Raw genomic sequence first — 26,344 nt, 5'->3', positions numbered from 1 at the left:
GTTGTAGCGCCGGCCGCGGTGCGCCCATGCTGAGGCCGCTGGCCGGAACGGAGGCCGCCCCTCCTGACCGGGCAGCGCCGCCGGCCCGGAGATGCCGCTCGCACGCCGCACCTTCACTGGTGTTGGCCTCTTCAGGGCCAAAGGACGTTCACATCCTCGCTTCACCCTTCCTAAGAGAATCAAAGCACGCCGCTTCCTCACCCACAAGCCCGCTTCAGTACGAGCACTCACAGCTACCTGATGTTTGAGTGAACTTAAAAAAAGTATCATTGCCTTAAAAAAATGGGGCCCTATCCTGGCTCCATCCTCCAAAATTGTATTTTAATTTATTCAACTTAATATACTCCTATCCAGCCATGCCAAACTCCCGCCATCGACTGTCTGCCAGAATTTCCCCCCTTCGGACACCATTTCCACACACCGCGCAGCCGACTTCACGTCTCGGCCGTGCATCTTTTCTGTAGCCTTCTCGCACCTTCCAGTGGCTTCTTCCCCCAGGGGTCATCTAGTGTGTGTGCACACGCGGCTGCGGGGCGGGGCACCTCGTGGGGCGGTGGGCGCTGTGCTTGTTGACTGACACCCGGGCAGCCCGCCCCGTGCTGGGGCGCAGGGCTCCGCCATGCTCGCTGCCTTCGCTCAGCAGCTCTGTGTTCAGGCCATGCGTCTCCGGTCTTGGCTCTCATCTCCGCAGCTCCGTCTTCATTTCTCTTCAGCGCTTTCACATTTCCCATCTTCTCATTTTTTTAACTGTGTTTTTTGTCTTCTCTTTGTTGGCCCTGGGGATCAAATCCAGGACGCTGCACTTGCTAGGCAAGCACTTTGCCGCCGAGCTTTACCCCAGCCCTACAATTCTCCATCTTCTTCCTGTGCTTGAGCTGTCGCTTTCCAGTGGCCGGAACATGGGAAATACAGGTTTTATACCTTAAGAACAATAATCTGTTTTCTGTTCCAAATTTTAAAACTGGCTAATGGAATATTATTTTTTTCCTCATGAAAAACTCCAAAAATACAGTTCTTATACTGAAATACTCCAAAGTCGTTTTGTGTTGCAAACCTCAATGTAAAAATGTTCCTTGTTTTCATCCAGCAAACACGGAGTACCTACTGTGGACAAAGAAACATAAGCTTTTGATTATTTAGAGCTGAAGAAAGGCAAAACTCAAGAAAGTTAGAGCGCACAATATTTGTTAAGTACTGACAATCAATGTTGAGTCTATGAATTTTCATCTGGTTTGATCACTTGCATATAACCGTACTGACATAGATGAGCTGCAGTGTAAGGATACTACTTTAAAATTAATATTGTCTTCAGTCAAATATCAGTAATTCATTTGAATCATACTGATGTGTATCTTTGTTAATTTAAAAAGGTGTGAATTATCCTTTCTTGCCCACAAATGTTATCCTAATAAAAGAGTTTTTAAAGTGTCCTCTAATCAAGTGTTAAGGGGATTTTCCGTCAGTGGGAAGGGCGGGTCACGTGGCGTGCGACACAAGCCAGGGTCCTCGGCCCTTCCCAGCCCAGCCGAGCATCTTCCAGGGAAGACAAGGAAATCTCATCCCGGCGTGACCCGGCTCTCATTACCCTGAATTAAACAGTAATTTAATAGTAGAACTCCTTCTCATCAGCACAGCGTTCTGTGAGAAATAACTTTCCCGACTCACTTCCTTCTGAGGGACTGGGATGTGCCATCACAGGATAAGCCTGTGGCTTCGTGACCTCATAGTGGCTCAAGTGGTAGAGCGCTAGCCTTGAGCTGAAGAGCTGAGGGACAGCGCCCAGGCCCAGAGTTCAGGCCCCACAATGGGACCCCCCCCCAAAAAAAAAAGAATGTTCCAGATTCTCGAGGGTCTACCTGGTCCCTCAGGTAGATGTCTCCAGTCTCCACGCCAGGGCTTAATATTGAAGGCTAAGTTTAAAGAAGAAAAAAAACGATCCCCCAAGAACATGACATGAAGAAATTAAGGTACCTGTTCTCTACATCTCCTTCCCCGACTTCTAGCCCTCTCGCTCCATCTCCGGGCGAACGTGAGCACCGGCCTCCTCCTGTGCCGCTCACCGCCTGGGTTTCTCTAAAGTCACAGAAGGATGTGAGTTGTGTGTCGGGAAATACTTGGTGGTGACTGAAATGCACTCTTGAGTGAATGGGATCGTCTACTCCTTACAAATGTTTGAACAGCGCTGAGCCCAAAGCAATTATGCCTTCCGTGTCAGGTACCAGATGAGTTGGGTTCTTACTATTCCAAGGCAAGGTGCTTTTTAATTGGACAAAACTGTGCCATTGTATATCTCTTCTTTAAACATTCCTCTTCAATCCCCTGAAACCGCTCAGGGACCCAGCACTACAGTGAGGTACTGAAGGAGGCGCTGACCGGGACTGGACTCCGCTGCTGACCTGCTGGCTCGACACGGAGAAAGTCCTGTAATCTCTTCACTAAGCCTCGCCCAACTCTCTCACAAGCAACAGGAAAGGAGACAAAGCAAGGCTACAGATACCCTGAAACAGTAACTACCATAATGATCTCTTACCTTAAGCCAAAGTTCTAGCTATCATCTGATCAAACTGCTGAGCCATACGCTCCAGGGAAACTAGGAATCTAGAGAACCCAGTTCCTTTTCTTCTATTACTAAATGCTCTGATCTGGTTGACTGATTTAAAAGGAAGAACAGAAGTATTTGATTAATTTCCTCTAAGACCCAAATCTGTTGAGCTTGAGACATGTTTCATGAGAATTCTCAAGAGCCTAATGTCATCCTTCCATTATGAATATCTAACAGCAGTACTGATCTTGACATTTTTCAAGTATCTCTGTGATATCTTGAATGGGAGACTAAGCTTTAGCCCCTCTAGAAAGCCATGCTACATACACACTACAGGCGTAAATTATGTTCATAGCGGAGTAACTCTGCAGACAGTACAGTAGGGTCACATGTAATGACAAAGCCATCAACCCAAGACTCATCTTCCCATCTACCCCAAGGATGGCTATCATAAAATCTCGCCATGCATTGATCTGGTCTGTCACCAGAGCGTTGGCCTGTTGCCATAACTTCTCAGCCTGTCGGCTGAGGTCAAGTCTGGTTGGGAGCAATTGCTCTGTATGCCCAAGAAAAGCCGATCCACTCAGCATTTGCCTGAGAAAAGCCGATCCGCTCAGCATTTGCTCTGTATGCCCGAGAAAAGCCGATCCGCTCACCCTTTACACAGATTTCAAGACAGAACATGAAGCTTTGAAATACTAAATACCATCGAAACCTTATAGTCATAGAAGCACTAAAAACTTGAAAAAATGTTTTTCACACTTAGAGACATCTCATTTTTTGTATCAGTAATTCAACAGCCACATTCCCCTGGAGAAATGAAATGGTCACGGGGCTCAGGAAGCAGTCTTTCTCTCTTTGCTGGTCCTGGGGCTTGAACTCAGGGCCTGGGCACTGACCCTGAGCTTCTTTGTGCTCAAGGCTAGCACTCTACTACTTGAGCCACAGCACCACTTCCAGCTTTCTCTGAGTAGTTTATTGGAGATAAGAGTCAGACTTTTTCTGCCCTGGCTGGCTTTGAACTGGGATCCTCAGATCTCAGCCTCCTGAGTAGCTGGGATTGTAGATGTTTGATACCAGAGCCCGGCAAGCAGACCTTTGTTATCCTCGAAGTGTGTGTCTACACGTATGGGTACTCACAGCTATTAGGTTTTAAATAAAATCTATACCGAGGTGCTTGAGTGAAAGTCACCAAATCCTACACTCTGGGCCCTTGCTGGACCAGGTCCTAAGTGACTTCAACGAACCAAACGTGTCTCACCCAGGCCTGTAGCCGTCCCCATCTCCTCCAGTCAGGGATGGGGAAATGCTTCTCAGTCAGCACCCTCCCTCCCTAGCAGCTGCCATGTATTTAGTGTCATGTTTGCTGGACCTTAAATCCAAAATGGAATAAAAGCAACAAAGCAATGGACTCTTCACCCATGCGGCAGACTAGCATTCACACCTAGTGCATGTCCCCAAGGAACAGGGACTAGCGTTCACACCTAGTGTGTGTCCCCAAGGAACAGGGACTAGCGTTCACACCTAGTGTGTGTCCCCTCTGAACTGGGACTAGCGTTCACACCTAGTGTGTGTCCCCAAGGAACAAGGACTAGTGTTCACACGTAGTGCGTGTCCCCACGGAACTGGGACTAGAGAGCTGAGCGTGGGTCGGATCACACCCCGTATTCTCACTCAGTAGGAAGCCCCCCGACACCACACGTGACCTGGACAACAGAACGCCCTGAGTGCTGAACGTAGTAGTTCACACCTGTAGTTCCAGCACTGGGGAGGCCGAGGCAGCAGATGGTGGGTAGAGCGGCTTCGACTGCAGTAACAAGCCGAGAGTCGCTCCTGTCAGTGGTTTATCTCTGCTCTGCTCTGCTCCTGCAGATATGCAAAGTGCAGGGCACGGGCCTAAGGTAAACAATGGCAGCGGGTTGCAGCTGCAGTTGCTTGGCTGGCGCAGGGAGTCCTCGGCCCTCTCCCCCAGCCCGGGAGGGGAGAGCACCGCGGGGCAGAGCTCGGGCGCCGGCGGGAGGCTGCGCCCAGGCCTGGCCACGCTTCCAGCAGCTGTGGAGCCTGGAAACTTGCAGAGCGGCTGGAGGAGTCCCAGAATGTCAACCTCGTTTGGATTTACTGGCTCTGGGGCTGTGTGTCACGCTGACCTTATTGTTAAGCACAGGTTTGTTTGCTTTTCCTCTCCTGGAGACCAGGGGGCGGCCTTCCTGCCAGGCTGCTGCAAAGCCGCCAGGGACAAAGGACTCCTGAGAAACGGCTGAGGCAGCTGAGCAGGTATCGCCAGGCCGCCCGGACCCCGAGGCAGTGTGACCGCGCCCAGCCACAGAGCGGGACGCGCAGTGAACGAGCACCATAAATAACTTCCAGGACATGCACTGCAGCTTATTTTTTATTGTCTTTGAAATTGCTCTTTATAGATCAACTCCAGATGTATCCAACTTGCCAAACAAATTATTTTAAATAAAACCCACTTAAATATGTTTCTCTCATGTCAGTTACACAGACACTTGGGCCCAGAGGTGCTGACTTGTCTATCGCTTTTGAAGCCAGGCTTTAAGCTTTCTGCCATAGAAAATGCTTTTTCCCCCCAGAGAAGTTTGCATTTTAAATTATCTATTTACCAGGCTTTTCTTTTAAATTGTAGATGTTTTGTTTTCTTGTTCTATTATTAAGACATATAAATTATTAGAAGTTGATTTGATATTTTTTGCAGCTCATCTTGGTAAATTCAAAATTTAATTTTTATAGCAAAATAATCAATGGGATCCTATCATAGCTTTCCTAAATGATGCTCTTAACAAGAGATTTGAGGCTATAATGAATACCATTATTATTATTGTTCTAAAGGCTTTCCAATTCACAATAAAAACGAAAAAGAATGAATACAAATGTGCCATGTTCTTGTTAAACCAGGAGTAGGTCCCTGCTGCTCAAATATAGGGTAAAAATCCTGCCCAGAATTGTCTTCAGTGTTAAGCGTGGTACAGCCAGGGTAAAAAGAGCTTCACATGAAAACATATGACTTTTGTTAAAAAAAAACTATCTCCCTTAGACCTCAGTAGTCTGCATTTTAACATTTTTGAGATGTGCATGGCAACAGAAAAAAAATAAGAACAGAGATTTTCATTTTTAAAAAGAAAATGAAAAAAACCAGACATGTTTTTACTGATGTCTGAAAAAAACCAAACGGAACCGAAGCACATAAAAGCCTTCTGTATTTTGGAAGGACTCTCCTTCATCATAACCGGTGTGTTCTCTCCAAAACTGAGCAACAGTCATGCCAGAACAATCCTTCACTGGGATCCCACGCTCTGCGCTAGGGATGTAGCCAGCCCGACCCGAGCCACAGACAGACACCTGCTCAGACACACTCGCGCACGGCTCCTGCAAATGGCGTGTCCTAATCCAACACCGTGTGGTTTCAGAAAAAGATCCACGGTCTCTGTCAGAGCCTGCATGTGACGCCCTGGCTCCTGGGGGACTGGAGACAAGGAACAAAGGGACGTGGTCCCTCTTCTGCACCTTGTGCGTGGTGAATGCAGACAGAAGCTGCGCCGTGACGATGTACGGAAACAAACCCCCAAAGCCAAGACTAGCCAAAGGCATCCCGGGAAACCCACAGATCACAGCGACCCAGAGGTAAGCACGGGTCTGAGGGAAGCCGAGGACCCGCTGGGCACGCAGACAAGGTTGGTGTTGTCTGAGGCAGAAAGTGGAGAGTGTTCCAGACAAATGAATCCCACGTGCACAAAGCGGACGCAGACACCGGGCAGACGGGCAGAGCGCTGGGTGCGGTCCAAGCGCGAGTCCCAGTCCAGAACGCCAGGGCGGCGAGGGCCATCAGTGAGCTAAGCACTGGCACGCGGCTCTTTATCCTAAGAACACGACCTAATTCACATGGGCATGCTAGAAAATTCTCTCACAGAAGCACGGAGAATGGAGTAGGAGACAGGTAATCTTGGAGACAGGAGAACATTTTTCAGGGTGTTGCAATCCACAGGGGGCGCTGGGTGATCATGACCCCTCGATGTTCCAGAACCCACCACTTAGCAGCACTGACAGAACAAGAGCGGACTCACAGCGGAGCCCGGGCCCAAGCGCAGGACCAGACCTCCAACGACGCTGCTTCTGTGCGGAGACTGCAAACGCCTCATCAGGAAAATACGAAACCTCACCAACTTCCACAGTCCCACCGCTCCAGACCACCACGGCCGACAGCAGGCGCCGAGACTAAAGGAGCAAGCCCAGCTTCCCACACAGCCTTCCCAGACGCCATCTTCCAAGAAACATTCACATAACAACAACAAAAACCCCAACCGGTTCCATTTCCACCGCGGATGTGGAGTTCATGAGCCCTCAAAGGAGCGGGGAGTCGAGAAGGAAGAGCCAGCGGCTGAAACGTGGGGAACCATCTGTCTGTCTGAGGACAGGCCATCCGCCCCTCCCTGTCCACGGGGTCGGGTGCCGCCCCTCCATTCCACTTCCACGCAGCGTCCTCTCCCGCCTCCACCGGCCGGGCGGCGCTGGGGGAGGGCAGCGCGGCCTTCCGTCTCCTCTCCTGGGCCGCGCCAGGGCTGCCGGTTACCTGGCCCCAGCCTAGCGCTGCAGCTTGCTTACGCACGCACACACACACGCGTGCGCCTGTTCACACACAGGCCTGCTCACGCATGCCTGTGGCCCCCGAGTCCCTCTCTGCCCTGGTGCTGCGGGCACGGTGACTTTGGTGACTTGACACTTGCCATCCCGTCCCGGCAGGCCCAACAACTGGGGGCGAGGTGTTTTCTCAGGGTCACCTGGTCCCTTCCCAGGAGCTGTGGTTCCCACGTGGGCAGAGTCCCGAGCAGGACGCCATGGGGGACCCGGGCATCTCTGATGTGTGCTACGGACACGACTCAGCGGGTGTAAATGCCCGCCGCCCGCCCCTCCTCTCACCTCAGGGCAGATGGAAGCGGGACCGTGCCATGGCACCCTCGTTTCCCCAAACCCGGAGCCCTCCACCTCCCGCCTCCGTCAGTGTGAGGCCGGGAAGAGTCTGGGTCTCCACGGAGCTCAGCCCCGCTGCAGGGCCCAGCAAGGACACAGCCGTGGCTGTTCCTCTAGGAAGGCCGGCTCCTCAGCCCTGCCTGGCTGCTGGTTCTCAAAGACAAACTTAAGTCCCACGCTGAGCACGGACGCAAGGACCCCGTTCTTGTTCTCAAGAGCGCCTTGGCTCGCTCCCACCGGCCTGGAAAATGGCCAAGTGCCGGAAAGAAGCGCACAAAGACGGTGACCTCAATGCGGATGCTCAGAGACACGCTGTGGGAACTCAGGAGTCTTCTGGAAGAGGTCGCAGGCCCCTTCCCACTGTGTGTGCCTCAGTTTCCTGCCCTGGAAGTGACTGAGGCAACTGTTTAACATTAAAGAAGGACGGACGGAGCACAGCGGTTAACACCGTGTCAGATGAGCCCGCACTGGTTTCATTGCAGGAATTCAACAGGCAGATAAAATAGCGTGTGAGGGTCACACGGAGTCTTGGAGGCAAAGGATGAGCAGGGACAAGTTCCTTCTCCAAGTCCCGCTAATCAGATGCCAACAACTCCTGTGTGAAATATAAATTTCTTATTTCTTTCCAATCAACTGTAGATTGGCCAAGGAGACCATTTTACTGGCCCATCTGACTGACAAGTTTCTACAGCGAAAGTGATTTCATTTATTCCTGGCTAGCACAACTTCATCTCTGCCTTGGCTTTCTCATCTGCAAAACGGGTACAGCAACAGTGTCTCTGTCGCAGACTCACGAATAAGATCACGTAGGGCAGAACCTCATCTGGTCGGCCCTGCCTTCCTGCGTGGCCCAACCAAGTGGCCTTTTCCCCGGTAGACAAGCGATGAAGGGTACGAAGGACGTTCACAATCTTATACAAATATACAGGAGAAATAACAACAGTATGAGGCCATGAGAAACTTCATAGCACCAAAGTTCATTCATCAGAGCTGTTTTCCAGTACAGTAAGGACGGACTGTTACAAGTGGAAAACAACCTAGAATTCAATGAAAACCTTCCATCTGGGCAGTCACACCCACTCTGAATCCTTTATTTGAAGTATACTCCTCAAATCCATGTTTATAGAAATGTTATCCCCCACAAATATTCAAATAAGCTTAGAAAAGCTAGGCGTCGGTGGCTCACGCCTGTAATCCTAGCTACTCAGGAGGCTGAGATCTGAGGATCCTGGTTCAAAGCCAGCCTGGGCAGGAAAGTTCGTGAGACTCTTATCTCCAATAAACCCGCTAGAAAACCAGAAGTGGCGCTGTAGCTCAAGCGGTAGAGCACCAGCCTTGAGCTGAAGAGCTGAGGGGACAGCGCCCAGGCCCAGAGTTCAAGCCCCAGGACAAAAAAAAAAAAAAAAAAAAAAAGAAAAAAAATCAAATAAGCTTAGAAAAAGGCACACAGTAGGACAAAATTTAAAATGGTTATACACTTAGTAAAGCAATAAGACGGCAGCAACGGGGGGACCCAGGTGGACAAATGCTGCAGCGTCCTCACCGGACACTGTGTGGAAAACGAACTATACAACTGGTGGGCAGGAACGGGAGGGAAACGCTGGGAGAGAGCGGGGGGGGGGGGGGGTCAAGTCCTCCTTACCTGACTTATGTAACTGCACATCGTCGTCGTCGTCATCATCATCCAACACGGAGGCCACGGCACACACGCGCCAGAGCCGGCAGCACAGCATTGGTGACGGGCGCCCCGGCCCTGTGCGTCTGAGGGGCCAGCTGTGGGCGGCGCCACCTCCACGGCCTGCCACCGCTCATCACGTGACAGCGGCACGCCGGGGAGGGGTCTGTGACTCACCCAGGGCCCCGCAGGCACCGCGAGGACGAGGATCCGGGTCGTGAAGAGAGGAAAGCTCCTCCCTCTGCATCCGCGCATTCTTCCGCGCATCCCGCTCTCCACGCCGCCGTGGCTAACGCTGCCTCGGGTCTCCTCCCACAATTCCATGCTGCAGGTCTCCACAGGGCCTGGCCGTGCCGCAGCCCCCCTCGGTTTGGGGGGTGTCGCTGGAGCTGCCACAGACGTGGCGGGGCTCACGGGCCGCCCCTCCTCGGGACCCCAGGCGTCCACTCCCTGTCCAGCCGCACGAATCAGTGCTGCCCGGGGCCGGCCCCTGGGGCTTGTCGGGGAGCCGCGGGCTGGGGGTCCCGCGCGGCCGGGCCTGGCCCCTGGGGCTTGTCGGGGAGCCGCGGGCTGGGGGTCCTGCATGGCCAGGGCGCAGGGGTGGTGGTGCCTGCTGAGGTCACCCCCATGCCTCCCAGCTCCCCCAGGCTCGCCACAAGCCGGGTGACCGGACCCCGCGCCCAGGACAGACCAGAGCGCTGCCTCGGCTGGAGTTGCACAGCCTGCAAGCGAGGCGGGGACCCAACCACAGAAACGCAACAGGCCACGCAAGATACGGGGACCCAACCACAGAAACGCAACAGGCCGCGCAAGATACGGGGACCCAACCACAGAAACGCAACAGGCCGCGCAACTAACATGTGCGTGTCGTAAATTTATTTTTAAAGTAATTCATAACAGTGTAAACAAACAGGGATAACATAGCAATACACGTTGAGTGATAGGAGCTTTTCCCACGTTGGTGAATGCGCACACGCACACACACACACACACACACACACACACACACACACACACAGGAGAACAGATAAACACAGACATATTACAAAATAAACAGAGTCCCTTATAATAACTTAGTGACAACCGTGTCCATGTTTATTAATCTGGCATGTTGCTGCCTGTAAAGAAGCCGTGTTTCACAGAGGAACTACAGTACCTGAACCGCGCATAAATAGGGTTCTGAATTAAACCCCGGCATCCTCCCTGCCAAACTCCCTGCGTGTAAAAGGCTCGCCTCCGAGTTGGAGGACACCGGGATTGCGGCCTTCAGCTTTCGGCAGCTCTCCGCTGCAGGGCCGCGGCTGGCATCCTGGGGCTTGGGGAACAAGGTCGGTCGGTTCATCGATGTCTGCCGGGGGTGCCGAGACGCCGCAGGGCACGGCCATCTGCTGGAAGTCCTCCCGCCTCCTTCCGCCCCACGGTGCCGCAGTGCTGGGCGGGGGCAGGGCTCTGCTCCTCAGCCATCAACATGGGCTCTGCTCCTCAGGACGTCCATTTCCCCGCAGAGCTCAGGACACGGGGGCCCGCCATCGTGGCCTTGTTCCAGAACTGATGAGGAAAGGGACCCCTGGACTGCCAGCAGCACGTGCCCAGCACGCAGCCAGCGTCCTGTGAGACCGGACACTCCTGTCCAGGCCCCACGCTCTCCAAGGCCAGGCCACGTACCCGAGGAAGACCACGCTGACGATGGCTAGGTGCTGTGGTCGTGGGAAACAGAGTCTCGCTGCTAAGTCCCTGGGACTGAGCCCGCGACCCACACTAGATGGGCCGGGGCAGACTCCTCGGAGGCAATTGACCTCACTGACAGTGTTTTGATTTTGGAAAATGCCGGAGAAGCAGAGGTGAACTACACAGCGACCTCTGCCTTAAGGTGGAACTGAAATGAGAGGGAAACGCTGACCGCGGGAGGGAGGAGGAAGGACAGACTTGCATCAGCACTTCCCAGGACCTTCCTAACTTACACCTCCACCACCACATTTCCATTCACATTATTTCACATTTCCATTCATGTGTTCACTCATTCACTCATTCACTGACCGCCCTCCTGACGTGTCTGTCACCATTACACTTGACTAGTTCACCCTGACACATTTTTCAAATTTAAGTCACGAGAACTCTTAGGCCACAGTGGTGTGTGTGCTCAATCTAGAAACAGTCCAAATAGGAGGAACTGGGATTGCAGACACTCAAAGACATAGAGAGTTTTCCACAGCAGCTACCCGAGCATCCGGGGAGGAGAGAAAGCTCTGGAGAAAGACAAAGGCCAGGACACACACACACAGACTTACAGAAATCATATATTAGAATTACTGACACGGAGGGCTGCGGGTGAGCAGTCCCCAAGGTACAACGGGTAGCAAATGCATCTCCACTCCACGCCTCAGAAAGTCAGTGAATTCCTAGGAAAGAAAGAACCTGAATGGCAGACAGACAATCGTGTCTGGATGTCACTCCTGAGGGGACAGCACAACGTCCAACTCTGTGGTACAAATACAAGCGTCCTGCACTTTCGTATTGCTTTTTCCGTCTTAACCGAGGGCTGATCTACACGGCCGGCTTGCCTTCGAACGGCCTCTGTCACGAGTGTGGAAGGGTGTCTCCGTTAGCCAGGATGCGCCCCTGCACTCCGTGCTGAGCGCCCGCCCACGCGCCGCGTCCACGCGTGCGATGTCACCGTGGCGTTACCGGCAGATGTGTACGGAGGACTCGTCAGCATGTCTGTTTTAACATGAAACCGTATGAAATCCCACAGTTAGGAAGATGGTTTCACGGGAACTCTGGAGGAGGGCGTCAGTCTCGGCACTGACCGCGGAGCCGCCGCCGCCCAGCCAGAGCAGCTGTGCGAGGCCGGCCTGCGGCTTCCAGCATGCCGCCAGCACCTGGCTCTCCGACGCCACAGGTGCCCACCTGCGGCCCCCGCCGTCGACTTGGAAACAAACAGAACACCTCACATCAGAACACAGACTTCTCTCACCTTGAAATGTTCAGGACCAGCAGAACAACCACATACAAAAGGAGTGTACTTCTTTACAGACAAATAAGAAATGAACGATTTAAATTACTCTTTAAAGTCCTGATTCCAAGTTTCCCCAGAGACTACCAGGCCGGGGAGTTCCGAGCTCAAAATCCACGCAGCGGAGTTCTGGCTTCCGGATTTTAGGGGATGTAACGATGAACATGGGTGCAGTAACCGAGAGCACAAGCGTCACGGAGGGAACATCAGAGAGAATTACTTATTATCAAAAAGAAGCAGGTTATTAAAAACAAGACAGAGAACAAGCCATAAAAGAATGGCTGTGATCTAAACATATTGTTTTTTCCTTTTTCCATTAACGGAGCTACACAGTCTGCTGGTGTGGAACTTGATAGAAATTGACTGTTTACATTTCGTGGGCCGGTCCTCCTATCTGTGTCAGATGAAATCATCGCGCTTATTACTCGTTACCATGGATACCATGAAGATGCGGCCGGCACCGGCGACAGCACTAGAGGAAGACAACGTAGTTCTCGGGGACGAGTCCCGTCTTGCCTTCATAGGTAGCTTTCAACCACCCGGGTTCCACGGAGGGGTACACTGGCAAAGCAGAGGCAGGAGAGGTGTCAGCGAGGGCCGGCTGCCAACCGGGCGGGGAAGCCAGAGGGGCCGGAATGCGCACACAGACATCCTCACACGATGTCCACGCAACACACACACAGTGTGCGCTGCTGCAGGCGCTGTGCTTACATTCATCACACACAGGTGAGAGGCAGGGACCACACACACACGCACACACACACACGCACACACACGCACAGACACACACAGACACACACACACGCACACACACAGACACACACACAGACACAGACACACATACAGACACACACACAGACACACACACAGACATAGACAGACACACACAGACACACACACGCACACACACACATATGCACAGACAGACACACACACGCACACACACAGACACACACACGCAGACACACACACGCACACACACACACAGACACACACACAGACACACACACAGACACAGACACACATACAGACACACACAGACACACACAGACAGACAGACACACACAGACACACACACGCACACACACACATATGCACAGACACAGACACACACATGCACACACACGCACACACACACACACAGACACGCACACACAGACACACACAGACACACACACACACAGACACACGCAGACACAGACACACAGACACACACACACACGCACACACACACACAGACACACACACACACGCACACACACACAGACACACATACCAACCACACAGCGGGGGAGGAGGGCGTCTGCGAGGATTCCATGGGTTTGCTTAGGCCGCAGGGTGAGGAGCAGGACCTGGGCTCCCTGCTTCTCCTCCAGGCCCCCCGCCCGCCCGGCGCGCCCTGGGGGTGGCGCTTCACTCACCGTTGGAGAAGAGCGCCCCCTGAGGGAAGGAGAGCTCGTGGCTGTGTTCGGCCTTGCAGGAGTACATGGCTCTGGCTTGCCTGAAAGAGCAGGGACATGGTAAACACCACGGCCCGGCCCGGCCGCATCCACACAGAACAGTCGTGGTGGCGGGGCAGCTGGCGTGTCACACGCGTGGAAGTGTGGGCGGCTGAGACTGGCCGCACAGGCCGGTCTCCCACAAGCCCTCCCCCCCATGCTTCCTGAACACCACACTGACCTTGCGGGCTCAGTCTTGAACTACAAACCTCCTGATCTCTGCCTCCTAAGTAGCTGGGAGGTCAGGTGTGGGCCGACACGCTTCGGGTGGGCAGAGGCATCCCGTGTGTTCAGCTTCTAGAGATTCTAGAGGCAGCCTAGGGCCCAGTACGCGTCAGAGAAACAGGACTGACAGCGGGCGGCGGGGGCGGCGGGGGGGAGGGGGGACGGGGGGGGGGCGCCGGGCAGGCGGGCAGGAGCGGTGTGACCTCTGGGTCACTACCAGATCCCAACTTCCCCTGAACACCAAACCACGGGAGTTTTGATAGAAATCTAGCCACATACAACCATTTACTTTAAGCGAGGACGGTAAAGCCGTTTCTTTCAAAATATGTAAATATTTTCAAACTTCCGAATTTTCTACCCTCAAAACTTCCTCCAGTAACAGCACCGCATTTCTCTGAGTCACTAAGACACACAATGAAACAACCTACAATGAAACAACTTCCAACGCCGTAGCACTGCTTACAAGACTCTATGCCACAATGCTTTAAACGCAACCCAAGTGGATACTGTTTTGGGCAGAAAGCCTGCTCCTGGTGGCGTTTCGGGGGGAGGGCACCCCTACAGAGCTGACACAGCTGCACACGGCCCCAACAGAGCAGGCCGCGCTGCCCCGTTTGTGGCGACCGGTTCCCGTGACCTGACAGAGCTGTGCGCGGTGCGGTGTCTGCGCCGCGTGGCCGGATGAGTTAATGCAGCTCTGGGCCACGCCGAGCCTCCTCTCCAGGTGCTAATGCCTCCTCTTTGCCTGTGGCGCGGACTGAAGAGCAGGTGAAAATAACCTGTCAGCTATTGTGTCTCTCATCAGAAGACTCTAATGCCTCTTTGAAAAGGGTTTTGAAGAGCTTGCCTCTGGCCGCGTGGAGAATGAGGTAATGACACTCAATCCTCAGGGCCATTTCTCCCATCATCATTAGGGAAATGATCTGCTCGCAGCCGAGCCGACTCCGCCTAGACCCGGCCGCGTGACCCGGCCAGGAGATGCGAGGCCTGAGAAGGCCAGAGTGGGAGACCTGCCAATCTGATCGAGAACATGAGGCATAAAAGGGCCCCACAGCGTGGAGAGGGGGCAGGTGAGGGAGGGCTGAGACACAGTTCTACACCCTGAACGCTACCAACCAAGATGGAAATGTCCATCGTCATATCTAACACACAGATCCGGACAGCATGAGATTCCGTACCGGGCGGCGACCACAGAGCCGGCTGCCGGAGAGCACATGGGAGGGGGGCAGGTGGGAGGGGGGCAGGTGGGAGGAGGGCATGCGGGGGGAGGGAACGCGGGGGGAGGGCACGCGGGGGGAGGGCACGCGGGGGAGGGAGGAGGGCATGCGGGAGGAGGGCACGCGGGAGGGGGACACGCGGGAGGAAGGAGGAGGGCATGCGGGAGGAGGGCAGGCGGGAGGGCACCTGGGGGGAAGGAGGAGGGCACTCGGGAGGGGGGCACGCGGGAGGAAGGAGGGCACACAGGGGGAAGGAAGGGGGAGGAGGGCAGGCGGGGGGAGGGCAGGCGGGGAGAGGGTAGGCGGGGGGAGGGCACGTGGGAGGAGGGTAGGAGGAAGGAGGGGGGCAGGCGGGGGAGGGCAGGCGGGGGGAGGGCAGGCAGGGGAGGGCACGTGGGAGGAGGGCAGGAGGAAGGAGGAGGCAGGCGGGGGAGGGCAGGCGGGGGGAGGGCACGTGGGAGGAGGGCACGCAGGAGGAAGGAGGGCATGCGGGAGGAGGGCAGGCAGGGCATGTGGAAGGAGGGCAGGCAGGAGGAGGACAGGCGGGAGGAGGGCAGGCAGGGCAGGCGGGAGGAGGGCAGGGGGAGGAGGGCAGGCAGGGCATGTGGGAGGAGGGCAGGCAGGAGGAGGACAGGCGGGAGGAGGGCAGGCGGGAGGAGGGCAGGCAGGGCAGGCGGGAGGAGGGCAGGCAGGGCAGGCGGGAGGAGGGCAGGCGGGAGGAGGGCAGGCAGGGCAGGTGGGAGGAGGGCAGGCAGGGCAGGCGGGAGGAGGGCAGGCAGGGCACGCGGGAGGGCAGGTGGGAGGAGGGCAGGGGGAGGAGGGCAGGCGGGGCAGGCGGGAGGAGGGCAGGCGGGAGGAGGGTAGGGGGAGGAGGGCAGGGGGAGGAGGGCAGGCGGGAGGAGGGCAGGCGGGGCAGGCGGGAGGAGGGCAGGTGGGAGGGCACGCAGGCACCGTGGACCAACCACAGCAGCGTCCTGCAGGCTTGTCCTCAGCCCGACTCCTCAATGGCTGGCGACCGTTTCCTAACAGCACTGTGTGTGCTGCGGATCAGCCACACTTTCTTATAGATCTGGCTGTTTTCAACAGACACTGGCTGATCCCGGCTGGACGCAGGGGTGAACGGCCAGGGGACAGGGCAAGCTAACATGACACACGGCCGTGCCCCCAAGACCAAGGAGAAGAGCGGGGAGGCGAGGCCCGTGGAGTCCATCACCCACGCGCTCAGGCGAGACAGTGAACACACATGCTTGTCCACATGCTGAGCACACAGACCTCCAAGGTGTGACTCTGAGCCGTGACTGAGGCCAGGTCCCGAGCAGGCCCGCCTGACCGCACGTGCATTCACGCTCTCCGTGTGTGTGCAGCTTCTGAAAAGCCATGAGCCAGTCCACAAGCGCCGTGGCTCAGCTGCTGAAGGAGAACCGGACCCTGAGCACAGAACGCGGAGCTCACTCGCACCAGCAGGTAGCTCAGAGCATTTAGACCGAGCCAGCACGGGAGCCTGCCCGCGGGTGGCTGAGCCTACGACGTCCGTTATATGCCAGCGTCTAATTTATTCACTGCCAGTTTTCTTAAGGCTCTGGGAATGTCTTTCTTATTGCAGTCCTGTCGGACCCCTTGCTCCTCACCCACCGACTCAACCAATCACACTGAAACATTCGGAAAAAAATGCGCCTTCATTTCCTGCTGTCGCTCTGACGCAAAGCATCCATGACCCAAGGATGACAAGGGGCATGTGGGAAGGTGTGCACGGGTCACGGAAGGGACTGGGCAGGCTTCAGATTTTGGCACGCACGTGTGTGTGTGTGTGGTGCTGGAATCCATTTCCCATCAGCACAGGAAGGATGCTCTTGAGACTTTCCCCAAGACCGTGTGGAGCTTCCTAATGGAAGGGCTCCATCTAGTGGAGCCCGACGGAGGGAAAGGTTAACTCTCAGATTGCAGTGAGCTCTGGCTGGCCAGGGCTCGGGCTCCATTGTGCCCCGAGAGAAAGGAAGCTGATGAAGATGAGAAAGGAGCCGGCGCTGTGGACAGAGGCGGCTGCAGGTGGGACCGGCCAGGCTGCCTTCACCTTGGTCAGATGTTAAAGTGATGGCGTTGTGGAGTGCCAACAAGCAGAAACCAACCGACCCAGGCACAAGCCCCAGATGCATGGTGAGGCGCCGAGCCGAGCTCGGGCCGCAGTCCAGCATTACCTCCCATGAACGGCACACGTGCTGTAATGGGTACGTATTCAACCCACAGCACACGTGTCGTATTATGTACGTATTTAACAAACGGCACGTGTGTTGTAATGGGTATGTATTTAACAAACAGCACATGTGTTTTACTGTGTAAGTATTTAACAAAGTGTGGCATACTTTTACAAGGTTGATAAAATTCTTTGGTTGGATAACTTCTGTAAGAAACACAGCAATTCCTAAATTTTTCTCTAATTCCTTCTCTTCATGGACTGAATTAGCCCGACAGGCAAAGCTCAAAAATGCCCCAGTGGAGCCAAAGGAAGAAAAAAGGAAAAAGTCAAGGCTTATTCTTCAACTTCTCTCGTATCTCGCATGCCATTCTGACAACAAATACTCCAGTACCTCCTCTAGAAAGCAAGTGCTAGAAAACGTCAGCCTTTGTGACCTTCTCCTACTCAAATGCACAGCGACAGCCCACTGCAGATGGGAAGAATTGGCCGGGAACTGGACAGGGGGACAGCGGGACGGGGGCACAGCGGGACGGGGGGACAGTGGGACAGGGAGACGGGGGGACGGGGACAGTGGGACAGCAGGACAGGGGGACAGGGGGACGGGGGGACAGGGGGACAGTGGGACGGGGGGACAGCGGGACAGGGGGAGCTAAAGCAGAGGCTCAATGCAGCGGCACAGGATGCAGCCTGCCATTCCACCCTCCACGCAGGGCCCGACGCCCCAGGAAACGCCAGTGCCCAGGCTGGGGAAATTAGCTATCTCTACAATGCTGCAGTCATTCTCAAGAATGCGTATCCCTGAGGATTATGCCAGAAAAACTTATGTAACTTTTATAAGTTCAAAAAACCCTACTTTTGAAAATTGTAACCCAAACATTGTCATTGAAGCCAGCAGGGGCTGGCGGTGTCTGCCTCTTAGGAAAGCTGCATTCCCCCTCCTCTGCGGGGGGGGGGGGGGAGGGGAGGGGGGAGGGGGAGGGGGAGGGGGGGCCCTGTGACCGGACGCCGTCTGGCAGGGGCCGGTGGACGTGTCTGGCCAGTGGCAGCATGCAGCGGCGTGTCGCCATTTCTTTCTCAGCTGTGCGTAAAGGTTGCTGGGAACTCACCGCCCGGAGGAAGCCGCCCTCACGGAGCCGGCGTTCTCAAACAGCTGCGCCTTTGCTGCCACTCTGAAAAGTAAGTGAATGCATTGAAATGCGGTTTTATGAATGACTCCGTGTTATCTTCGTGCTTCCACGTTTGAGAAAGATGACCTTCATTTTAAAAAAATGAAGTCGGCCAGAAAATCAACCGCCTCAGCGTGAACATTCAAACCAAACAGGATGAGCAGGGAGCCGGTGTACCCCTTCTGACCCCCCCCCCCGCCCAGCTGTGCCTTAAACTTCAGTTGAGAGGGATTTGAGCTACGGGGTCCTTTCCTGAGGACCTTATACCTCGAACCCCTTTTCTGCTTCAGAAAACAAGGAAACAGAGGCGAAGGTTTTCTTCCCACTCTGCTTCCAGCTGGAGGCGAGGGAAGAATGGGAGAATGGAGTCAGTGTGACAGGGGCGGGCGGCTAGGTCCCCCTGACTGCGGGTGCCCTACGCGTCTCCTGTTCCCTGAGAAGCCGAGCCCTGAACGGGTGCGGTGGTCTGCAGAGTCGGTGCGTGGCGCCCTGAACGGGTGCGGTGGTCTGCAGAGTCAGTGCACGGCGCCCTGAACGGGTGCGGTGGTCTGCAGAGTCGGTGCACGGCGCCCTGAACGGGTGCGGTGGTCTGCAGAGTCGGTGCACGGCGCCCTGAACGGGTGCGGTGGTCTGCCCCCCCGGGGGACACGGGCAATGCAAACCTGTCCTCACTTACACTGAGCCAGGCCTCTGGTAGCCATTGCTGGACGCCGTGTCTGGCCTTAGCCTCCTGAACATTTTGGGGGGCAGCTCTGGATTTGGTGTGGCTTTGGGTGACTCCTTGGAGCCTAGAGAAGTTAAGCTTTGAACGGATCCACTGTAGCTCTTGTTTCCTAAAAGGCAAGCCCAGGAGAACAGACAAAATAATAGCACTAACGCTGTACGCATGCACCACAAAGGAAGCATTTTCCTCCAGGGCTGAATGGGAAGGCACAGAATGTTCTTTGGGTGCAGCGGTCCCTCACTCAGCAGATCTAAATCTACAGTAATTACAAAGACATCGCCTCCAGGGAGGCAGAGGCGGGCAGAGGGTGACAGGATCGGGAGGATCTAGGCTCAGGCGCCAAGCAGAAGAGCGTATGTCCTTCGTTTCAGCCGTTCGCCTTGCTGCGGCGTGGCGGGCGCCCAGGTGGTCACCGCCCGGGCCCGCGCTGCTTACCCTCAGCTGCAGAGACGGACCGGAGAGAGCAGCCCGGGGTTCTCCGGAGCCCCGGAAGCCCGTAGGGGCCCTTCTTGACGGAGTCCGCGGGTGGGGAGCCGTCCCCCGGGCTGGCCACCGAGGCCACGCTCTGACTGTCCGACTCGGCGTCTGTTTTGGCGGCGTCTTCGCGAGAGCTCGATTCGGGGCTGGTGGTCCAGAGACCCAGACTCTTCTGCCCACTGGAGGGCGACGGGGTGGCGATCCAGGGGACCCCTCCGGGCTTCTCCCGGGGCGGGCAGGGGGCCGGCTTGCTCGTGCTGTTCTGTTCGGAGGAGTGGGAGGACAGGGACTCGATGCTGCCCATGGGCGTGCTGTCCGGGCTGCTGCTGTACGAGTCACCTGAGCGGCGGGACGCAGACAGACAACGCTGAACGCTGGCCGCAGCCTTCCCTGCACCTGTATCTCCCCCCCAACCCCCCTCCCCCACACCCAACTGGACCCCGCGGGTCTGCGCGGCCCAGGGCTGGCCTGCGGAACGCCCGCAGACAGGCGCGGGAGCTCAAGCAGGATTCTGTCCAGAGCTCGGAACCGCTGCCTGGTGTTCACACACTGACCCCGGTGAGACCGCGTGTCTCGAGCAGTGCGGAGGTGGAAACGCGGCTCCCACTGGGGACGGCGCGGGACTCGGTGGACCGGAGGCCGGCACCCACCTTCACCTTCCCATCCCCAGTGACGGAGGCGGTCCACGCACACCAGCCCCTCCGCACAGACGCCCTCCACACACACGCCCCTGGATCCATGCACATGCGCACCCCTCCACACACACGCCACTCCACGCACACGCCCCTGGATCCATGCACACGCGCACCCCTCCACACACGCCCCTCCACGCACACGCCCCTGGATCCATGCACACGCGCACCCCTCCACGCACACGCCCCTCCACGCACACGCCCCTGGATCCATGCACGCACACGCCCCTCCACGCACACGCCCCTGGATCCATGCACACGCCCCTCCACGCACACGCCCCTGGATCCATGCACACGCCCCTCCACGCACACGCCCCTGGATCCATGCACACACGCACCCCTCCACGCACACGCCCCTCCACGCACACGCGCACCCCTCCACGCACACGCCCCTGGATCCATGCACACGCCCCTCCACGCACACGCCCCTGGATCCATGCACACGCCCCTCCACGCACACGCCCCTGGATCCATGCACACACGCACCCCTCCACGCACACGCCCCTCCACGCACACGCGCACCCCTCCACGCACACGCCCCTGGATCCATGCACACGCCCCTCCACGCACACGCCCCTGGATCCACGCACATGCCCCTCCACGCACACGCCCCTGGATCCACGCACACGCCCCTCCACGCACACGCCCCTCCATGCACACGCCCCTCCACGCACACGCGCACCCCTCCACGCACACGCCCCTGGATCCATGCACACGCCCCTCCACGCACACGCCCCTCCACGCACACGCCCCTGGATCCATGCACGCACACGCCCCTCCACGCACACGCCCCTCCACGCACACGCCCCTCCATGCACACGCCCCTCCATGCACACGCGCACCCCTCCACGCACACGCCCCTCCACGCACATGCCCCTCCACGCACACGCCCCTCCACGCACACGCCCCTCCACGCCCCTCCGTGCAGGCACCACAGGGGCACAGCTAGCTACAAGAGGCCGGCTGTCTGGTGAAGCTTATTTTCTTCCTACTCTTAATTGCATCAAGGAGCCAGAGACAGACGTGGAGCACCGCCACACACACCCGCGCACACTCAGACTGTTTTGTTAAGTGAGGACTGCAGGGAGGCGCGGGCGGAGGCCGCGGTGTGCAGACGGCGTGGTGCGAGCTGCCCGCGTGAGAATGCGTGGTGGGGACCTCCTTCCTTCCTTCCTCCCCGACACCCCGAGGCCAGGCTCTGAGAACTCAGCGTGAGAGCCAGCAAGCGAGACCACGGCTACTTTCACTGACTTTCTCCTGTTTTCTTATGAACCACTTGGACGACAGGACCAAACCTGGCCATTCCTACCGCGCTGAATGGCGCCGGGACCCGTCTTCCTCCCCCTTGGTGGCAACAGTGGATTTGCGGTCCAGGGAACCTGGGGGGGGGAGGGGTGTGGCTGCACTTACTGTCGGGCTCGGCCAGGCACGGCGTGTACCGCCCCCGGGGCTTCCGAGGGCCAGTGGACAGGCAGATGGCGCGCGCCCTGCGGGACCCGGAGCGAGGCTGGGGCTGGGGGAGAGGCACGTTCGGGTCTGGGGCCGAGTGGAAGATCTGCACAAGAGAGACGGGGCCAGACTCAGGGACGATGGCAATGTCAGCAGGAGAGCCACACCGTGGAGACCTCAGAACCACAGTGCTGGCTGACACACGCACACGCACGAGTACACAAGCACACACATGCACACGCCATGTACACACACACCATGCGCACGTACACGCCATGCACACACACACCATGCATGCGCATGCGCGCGCACACACACACACAATGTCAGCACAAGAGCCACACCGCGGAGACCTCAGAACCACAGTGCTGGCTGACACACGCACATGCACGAGTACACAAGCACACACACGCACACACCATGCACGCACACACCATGCATGTGCGCATGCACATACACACACAATGTCAGCACGAGAGCCACACCGCGGAAACCTCAGAACCACAGTGCTGGCTGACACACGCACACGCACGAGCACACACACACACACACACACACACACACAGTCCTTGGGTGACAGGACGCTTCCTTCACAGGCTTTCTTTTCCATAGCTCCATACGTCCCAGGAGTGCGAGTCAGGTGAACCGATAGCTTTAAGCACCCGCACGCAGGACTGGGGTTCTGGGTCAGGACCCGCCCCGTCTGCAGGGCGCCCCTCCGCCCTCCTCCGAGGTGGGCTCAAGCAGGGCTCCCACTGTGAACGGAGGCGTGAAGCCCAGCCTACCTTCTCGTAGTGCTCGATGAGGATCTCCACCACGATGTTCTGGAACTTGATGCTCATCATGGCGGCCACCGTCTCCTCCTGGGCTCTCATCAGGGTGGGGCCGAATATGACGCCCAGGTTGGAGACGGTCATGAGGTTCTGCTGGCTGTGCAGCGACACCCTAGGGGGAGAGGACAGGCGACAGGCTCAGCGGGGCGCCGGGCTGAGGGCAGGGCTCCGTGCCAGCGCGCGGCCGCACAGCGCCAACACACTGCACACGCTCCGTGGACTCACGTTCTGAGGCCAATTCCGCTCCTCAGGGATGGCCTGGGGAGCAATAACGTTAAGAATGTAGAAAGCTCCTATGAAGCTCTCGAGGTCATGCACATCAGGCAGAGAGGTGTCTCCCAAATGCAAGTCCAGGGTTTCCCTGAGCCCACCAAACCCATCTCTGCCCGGCAGAGGGGCGTCCAGCCTCCTCCTCCTGCCTCTCTTCCTTCTAAAACGTCCCCGGCAGCTCCCCAGGCTGCACAAGCACACGGAAGCCGCCATGATGGCTGCCTTGAAAACACACGTAGACAGGCGCCGCGGCTCCGCCGGCCAGCTCAGCTGCTCAGGGGGCTGGAGATGGGACACGGTATCAAGCACGTACCTCGCTGGGACATCTCTGTCTAACCACTGACATCCGTTAGCCTGCTGGAAGGTAATGTCTGAGGAAGCAGCATGCAGTTGCACACACACACAGAGCACAAGGTTACACTCCTGCCCAAAGGACATCACTAACTACTCCACAGCCACAAGCGAGCACAGTGAGAGAACACTTCAGCACAGAAGACATTCCCTGTTCACCGAAGCGGGGAGACACACCGCTCACGTCACAACACGCGTGAAGAAGCCCTGATTCCTCACACATTTCCCGATGGCTATCCATCTCACCATTATTTAACAACTGCAAAGGGTATGACTATTCACATAATAGAAGCCGGTAAAGCTACACACAAACACCCAAAGATGTATTCTAGACAGCTTCACGTGTTTTAAGAAGACACCAGCAGCTCTTAGCGAGTGAACACGTGGAGAGGTAAGCAAGCTAAGCCAGAGAATTACTTGACCAGGTGCTTGATTAAGATGTCCAGCATCTCTCTGTTCTTCTCGGGCAGTTTGTGTACCAAGGCGTGCACGGCCTCCACCCTGTAGTTCTGGTCGTCCGACTCTGTGGGGAAGAAAGGTCGCAGACGCTGTTTTAACTGCAGGCATCATAACCTCGCCTGCGTCCCTCAGCCCGCAAAGCCTCGCGTCACGGAGCGGCTGTCTTCATTCCCCGAGACACCAGAGCGCTCCCTCATCTGCTGGGTGTGGAAAAGGCCAGACTGTGTGAAGTCAGGGCTGAGGTACCCAGATGTCCCCAAGAAAACCTAACTGGGAATGGAAGACAAGATACACACACACACACACACACACACACACACACACACACACACACACACACACACACACACACACACACACACACACACACACACACACACACACACACACCACTTCCCAACTTTGAGTCCGGGGACCCAGCTGTGGGTCCGTCCCTGCCAAGGAATTGTGACACTTCTAGGTCTTCAAATGTCTTCTTTTACACTGAGATGTATTTAAAAACAAAACCAAAAACAAAAAGAAGAACTGAATTTCATTGAGGAACCTAGTTTGGCATAGTTCCCCCTTGAGTCATATAACAGGTGAATTCCTGGACAGACAATGTATTCTAAATATCACTGTAATGAATAATGGGATTGCCATTTGCATCGGAACAACTGAAGAACCAAAGTTCGCATTGAAAAATCCCACTTGTTATAAAGCAAACTCTGCATAAAGGGATCTGGGCTTAGAGTTGGGAAGTGAAGTAAAAAAAACAAACAACAACAAAACCCTAGGAAGCGGGTATCAGTCACGACAGCAAACAACACTGGAATTTTCACTCTTCTTTCTCATCGCACCAGACTGTCAACCGACAGTCTGGTTTTCATCAAATTCTGTCTTCCTAAGTGACAAAAACATTTAGTTTACTCTACGATCCGTATTGGCTAAGAAGCCCTGCTGCGGGCTGCGACAACACAGACAATGGTGTTTGAGCAACAGGTGGAGCATCCACGCCAGCACACAGTGTCCACGGGCACCACAGCCTGCCCATGGCGGTCCACAGCCCATCCACAGCACCAAGCAGTGTCCACGCACACCCCAGCCCATCCACAGCAGCCCACAGCATTCACGCACACCCCAGCCCACCCACAACAGCCCACGGCGTTCACGCACACCCCAGCCCATCCACAGCAGCCCACGGCATTCACGCACACCCCAGCCCACCCATGGCAGTCCACGGCATTCACGCACACCCCAGCCCATCCACAGTGGTCCACGGCATTCACGCACACCCCAGCCCATTCACAACAGTCCACGGCATTCACGCACACCCCAGCCCATCCACAGTGGTCCACGGCATTCACGCACACCCCAGCCCATCCACAGCAGCCCACGGCATTCACGCACACCCCAGCCCATCCACAGTGGTCCACGGCATTCACGCACACCCCAGCCCATTCACAACAGTCCACGGCATTCACGCACACCCCAGCCCACCCACAACAGCCCACGGCGTTCACGCACACCCCAGCCCATCCACAGCAGCCCACGGCATTCACGCACACCCCAGCCCACCCACAACAGCCCACGGCGTTCACGCACACCCCAGCCCATCCACAGCAGCCCACGGCATTCACGCACACCCCAGCCCACCCATGGCAGTCCACGGCATTCACGCACACCCCAGCCCATCCACAGTGGTCCACGGCATTCACGCACACCCCAGCCCATTCACAACAGTCCACGGCATTCACGCACACCCCAGCCCATCCACAGTGGTTCACGGCATTCACGCACACCCCAGCCCATTCACAACAGTCCACGGCATTCACACACACCCCAGCCCATCCACAGTGGTCCACGGCATTCACGCACACCCCAGCCCATCCACAGCAGCCCACGGTGTTCACGCACACCCCAGCCCATCCACAACAGCCCACGGCATTCACGCACACCCCAGCCCATCCACAGCGGCCCACGGTGTTCACGCACACCCCAGCCCATCCACAACAGTCCACGGTGTTCACGCACACCCCAGCCCATCCACAGCAGCCCATGGCATTCACGCACACCCCAGCCCACCCATGGCAGTCCACGGCATTCACGCACACCCCAGCCCATCCACAGCGGTCCACGGCATTCACGCACACCCCAGCCCATCCACAGCGGCCCACGGTGTTCACGCACACCCCAGCCCATCCACAGCGGTCCACGGTGTTCACGCACACCCCAGCCCATCCACAGCGGCCCACGGTGTTCACGCACACCCCAGCCCATCCACAGCGGTCCACGGTGTTCACGCATACCCCAGCCCATCCACAGCGGCCCACGGCGTTCACGCACACCCCAGCCCACCCACAGCGGCCCACGGCGCGTGGTACTCACTGACGGCCAGGATGAAGTCCTGGTGCAGCTTGTACGTCATCAGCGGCTCAGCCAGGCACCTGCAGCAGAGACGGAAGGCGGCGTGCTGATGGAGGCGTCCTCTCCAGCCCGCCCCGCCAGTTCCAGAGCCTCTTTAGGAACTCAGAGATTCTCTCTGCTCAACTAGTGTCAGCGGGACACGGGGCGGGACAAGGAAGGACGGTTACAG

At 56.6% G+C, this 26,344-nt stretch overlaps 1 protein-coding gene across 2 annotated transcripts in view; it reads right to left on the bottom strand.

Annotated features, from left to right (window-relative positions):
• Positions 1-11,479: 11,479 nt before the first annotated feature.
• The window catches only part of LOC138809830 (rho GTPase-activating protein 42-like), a 101,031-nt gene continuing 86,166 nt past the window's right edge, over positions 11,480-26,344 (bottom strand). For both annotated transcript variants that reach the window (XM_069996858.1, XM_069996867.1), the window contains 9 exons: positions 26,137-26,195; positions 23,728-23,833; positions 22,642-22,801; positions 21,818-21,962; positions 19,674-20,054; positions 19,191-19,347; positions 18,455-18,517; positions 13,635-13,714; positions 11,480-12,774 (listed from right to left, as the gene is read on the bottom strand). In XM_069996858.1, the coding sequence (XP_069852959.1) occupies positions 12,686-12,774; positions 13,635-13,714; positions 18,455-18,517; positions 19,191-19,347; positions 19,674-20,054; positions 21,818-21,962; positions 22,642-22,801; positions 23,728-23,833; positions 26,137-26,195 (1,240 nt within the window). In that variant the 3' untranslated portion in view covers positions 11,480-12,685. The remainder of the gene's footprint in view (positions 12,775-13,634; positions 13,715-18,454; positions 18,518-19,190; positions 19,348-19,673; positions 20,055-21,817; positions 21,963-22,641; positions 22,802-23,727; positions 23,834-26,136; positions 26,196-26,344) is intronic.

Source organism: Dipodomys merriami, unplaced genomic scaffold (assembly GCF_024711535.1).
Source record: "Dipodomys merriami isolate MVZ:Mamm:240054 unplaced genomic scaffold, mDipMer1.0.p SCAF_103, whole genome shotgun sequence".
NCBI classification, from domain to species: Eukaryota; Metazoa; Chordata; class Mammalia; order Rodentia; family Heteromyidae; genus Dipodomys; species Dipodomys merriami.
This window is presented reverse-complemented; position numbering and strand designations above follow the sequence as displayed.